Consider the following 3,984-nt stretch of genomic DNA (forward strand, 5'->3'; position numbering starts at 1 on the left):
CTGTTATTACCTCCATCCTAACCAACGTGCTACACTGGTAACAATCCTCAGGTTGGAGCCTGTTATCATCGAGCTCGAACGCCAGCGAGCACCAGTGGTCGTTATATCCCACCAGGTAAATTGCTACCGTTGATGAAACTCTCTTGTGCAGAAGCGCTGATCTTAAAATGTCTGTCTTATTTATAGGCCGTGTTGCGAGCATTGTACTCGTATTTCGCCGACAGGCCTTTGAGGGAAGTTCCAGACATGGAGGTAACATGGCATTTTGATCTTCTCTTGTTGCATCAACGCTGTATTTGAAAACTGGCAAAAGCATTGCTAAACCAATTGAACACATTTCTAATGTACCTTAGATGCCACTCCATACCATAATCGAGATACAAATGGGCGTCACCGGTGTCGAGGAGAAGAGGTACAAGCTCATGGATTGAGAATCTGAGATACAGGTAGGCTCAGCACAACAGCAAGTTCCGGATTGGCTGTTCTAGATACAACCATACAGGCAGTATATACATACAGTTAACTCAATACAGTAACCAGCTATTCATCTCTCCTGTCCGGACGGCCTGAAAGTAAAACTAACCCCTCCGGTGTAAACTATTCGACCGAAAACACCTATTGGTCACTGTAAAAAAACATATAATACCGCTAATAAGGAACTGTAAAAAGATACTGTACCAGAAGATGTTACTGCTGGTAATGATAAGAAAAATGCAGGTTCATCTTGAAAGTAACAAGTCAAAGGATTGTTCCTTGTCCTCCCTTGGTTTCCCTGTGGCTGATGTCAGTGAAGGAAATGCAGGATCACTGCTCACTTGGACTCTCGGGCCATCATGAGACCTGCCCACCGAGCTGTGGACCTCCTGTGCTGTGCTGTTCCCGTATCCATGTGAGGACACGAGACGTTTCAGTCTCTTGCTCCAGAAACTCGGTGGCACGGGGCGCAGCAGTGTGCCAAAACCTCCCACGATTTCATGCGGCATCTACGAAGGCTGTAGGGGCCGGACGGACGTATGCTTGGCTGGCCGGTCGCCACAAGTTGCCAATAGTTTTTGTGCAGAAAGGTATGTAGGCAAGCCATAGTTTATGCGGCGAGCAAAAGGCGGCATTTGACGTCGATGGCACGTCCATGACATGTGGGGTATGCTGGCATTGAAACGCAGCGCAGACACGAGTTCGTTAAAGATAACAAAATCTGCAACTTGTGAGAAGAAACCGAGACGCTCGTTACCCGCTGCCTTCAGATATATATACATATGGTTCAGTCGCTGGTCACCGGACTGCCATATGCATGATTGCACACTGCACCGTGCGCACCAGCATCCAGCCATGTCGCCGTTTGCGCCTCCATACAACACCAACGTCCTCCTGGCCGCGGTGACCGCGCTCTCGGCGGCGATCGCCTTCGTCGCCGCGCTCCACCTCTACGCCCGGTGCTTCCTGCAGCGTCGTGCCACCACCGCCGCCGCATTGAGCAACCCTCACGCGCTGGCGCTGGCGCTGCAGCGGCCGCCGGACGGCTACGAGCTCGAGGTGATCACCGTCGACGCCGCGTGCGCGCCGGAGCCAGCGGGGCTGGGCGCCAAGGAGCTGGGCGCGCTGCCGGTGCTCGTGTGGGAGTCTTCGTCTGCCAAGGTGGCGGCCGCCGCCGCCGCCGAGCATTGCGCCGTGTGCCTCGGGGAGGTGGAGGACGGCGAGCTGGGGAGGCTGCTCCCGGCGTGCAGCCATGCGTTCCACGTCGGATGCATCGATGCGTGGCTCCGACTGAGCTCCACGTGCCCGGTCTGCAGGTCGGCGGTGAGGATGCAGGAGGATGGGGCGGCGCCGGTGGCCTGAGTGGCTGGCCCCGTGAGCTAGCTAGAGCTGCCGAGTGCAGTGTACATGGGTAAACTATAGACGGCTGGCAATGGTTTTCTGTTCTTTTTGTTTTGTCTTGTTATTAAGATTATTAATTCCATCAAAGTTCTAGGGATTACATGCTGGAATTTATAGAAAGGGCAGTGCTACGCTTCGGCGGCGGATCTTTTAAAAAGATCTGCCGCCTCGCGAGCCGTCCGATTGTACAATGCGGGTCGTTTGTTCTTCTTCTTTAATTTTCTGCAAAAATACTCTTATTGTGAAACCTCTTATTTTTTAACTTTCTGCAACAAGAGTCATGCTACAAAAATCTCTTCTTTAATTTTCTGCAACAAGACCTTTGTTGCAAAATATTATTTTCTTTAATTTACCGCGGCAAAACTTTTTCTTCTCTATTTTTCTGCAATAAGACCCTTGATGCAAAACACTTTCTCTTATGTTTCTGTAACAAGACTCTTCTTGCAAAATCTTCATTGCAATAGGACCCAACATCTCTAGCTTCTTCTATGTATTCCTGCAACAAGATTGTTGTTGCGAAAACTTGCAAGAACGCCGACGACTGCAACGGGGAGAGCACCCCGTGGTCTCTGCATCACCCCATTTGTTGCAGTATACCTTTTCGAAACAGGTGCTCACTTACAAGAACTACAATACAGAGCGCTCTGCATGCTCAAATGAGATTCAATGCATGGACACGAGAGATAAAAATATGTGGCCATTTCATTAGAGATAGGGATGAAGGAGAGAAGCGGTGCGCTGGCCCATCAAGACGTGTCTCAAGCGTAGAACGTGATGGATGTGAGAGGAAAGATCAGTCGGTTGACTACTAGCTTTTTCCTTATAGAAAACAGTACAAATCGAATAAATCTCCCAAAAAAGCCGCGTGAGCGGAACCACAATCAGATGATCCTAGAAGAAGAGCAATGCTACATCTACTAAAACTTACATTAAATTTTACGTGAACAACCAGAAGGCAAACTGTGATTAGGATTAGAGTGGAGGAGGGGCCCACCCCCTAGAAATAAAGGGGGAGAGAGAATATGGTAAAGGAAAGTTACGTCAGGCTCCGTAAGTTGTTTCAACCACTTTTTGGAAAAAAAATAACAGAGTTAAGAGCAACTGAATTGCTTCAGATGGATTTGCCTAGCTCAGCTTCAAGCTTACATCAATTGGCTATGAGTGGCACTCAGAATTGTAGGGATTTTCTTTCTCAATTTGAGTGATTGATAACTCCGCAATTGCTCAATCAGGCCCAACCATACACCATGACCAGTATATGTCCATATGAAGGAAGCTGCTTCCTTATGGTTTTCTGTTCTTTTTGTTTTGTCTTGTTATTAAGGTTATTAATTCCATCAAAGTTCTGGGATTACATGCTGGAATTTATAGAAAATAGGGCAGTGCTACGCTTCGGCCGACGGATCTTTTAAAAAGATCAGCCGCCTCGCGAGCCGTCCGATTGTACAATGCGAGTCGTTCGTTCTTCTTCTTTAATTTTCTACAAAAATGCTCTTGTTGTGAAACCTCTTATTCTTTAACTTTCTGCAACAAGAGTCATGTTACAAAAATCTCTTCTCCAATTTTCTGCAACAAGACCTTTGTTGCAAAATATTCTCTTCTTTAATTTACCGCAGCAAAACTTTTTCTTCTCTATTTTTCAGCAACAAGACCCTTGATGCAAAACACTTTCTTTTATTTTTTGTAACAAGACTCTTGTTGCAAAACCTCCATTGCAATAGGACCCAACATCTCTAACTTCTTCTATGTATTCCTGCAACAAGATTGTTGTTGCGAAAACTTGCAAGAACGCCGACGACTGCAACGGGGAGAGCACCCCATGGTCTCTGCATCACCCCATTTGTTGCAGTATGCCTTTTCGAAACAGGTGCCCAGTTGCAAGAACTGCAGTACAGAGCGCTCTGCATGGTCAAATGAGATTCAACGCATGGACACGAGAGATAAAAATATGCGGCCATTTCACTAGAGATAGGGATGAAGGAGAGAAGCGGTGCGCTGGCCCTTCAAGACGTGTCTCAAGCGTAGAACGTGATGGATGTGAGAGGAAAGATCGGTCGGTTGACCACTAACTTTTTCCTTATAGAAAACAGTACAAATCGAATAAATCTC

The 3,984-nt window shown here is 47.4% G+C and overlaps 2 protein-coding genes across 2 annotated transcripts in view; both read left to right on the forward strand.

The window, feature by feature from the left end:
* LOC123039667 (6-phosphofructo-2-kinase/fructose-2,6-bisphosphatase) overlaps window positions 1-734 on the forward strand; it is a 10,691-nt gene extending 9,957 nt beyond the window's left edge. Inside the window, exons 21-23 of the mRNA XM_044462729.1 lie at window positions 52-115; window positions 187-252; window positions 354-734. Of these exons, the coding sequence (XP_044318664.1) occupies window positions 52-115; window positions 187-252; window positions 354-431 (208 nt within the window). The 3' untranslated portion in view covers window positions 432-734. The remainder of the gene's footprint in view (window positions 1-51; window positions 116-186; window positions 253-353) is intronic.
* Window positions 735-1,017: 283 nt separating this feature from the next.
* Window positions 1,018-2,121, forward strand: LOC123039679 (probable E3 ubiquitin-protein ligase ATL45). The gene has a single exon (XM_044462734.1). The coding sequence runs from the start codon at window positions 1,135-1,137 to the stop codon at window positions 1,834-1,836; it is 702 nt and encodes a 233-aa protein (XP_044318669.1). The 5' UTR covers window positions 1,018-1,134; the 3' UTR covers window positions 1,837-2,121.
* The last annotated feature ends 1,863 nt before the right edge of the window (window positions 2,122-3,984 follow it).

The sequence above is a fragment of the Triticum aestivum genome, chromosome 1A, assembly GCF_018294505.1.
Source record: "Triticum aestivum cultivar Chinese Spring chromosome 1A, IWGSC CS RefSeq v2.1, whole genome shotgun sequence".
In the NCBI taxonomy this organism is placed as follows: domain Eukaryota; kingdom Viridiplantae; phylum Streptophyta; class Magnoliopsida; order Poales; family Poaceae; genus Triticum; species Triticum aestivum.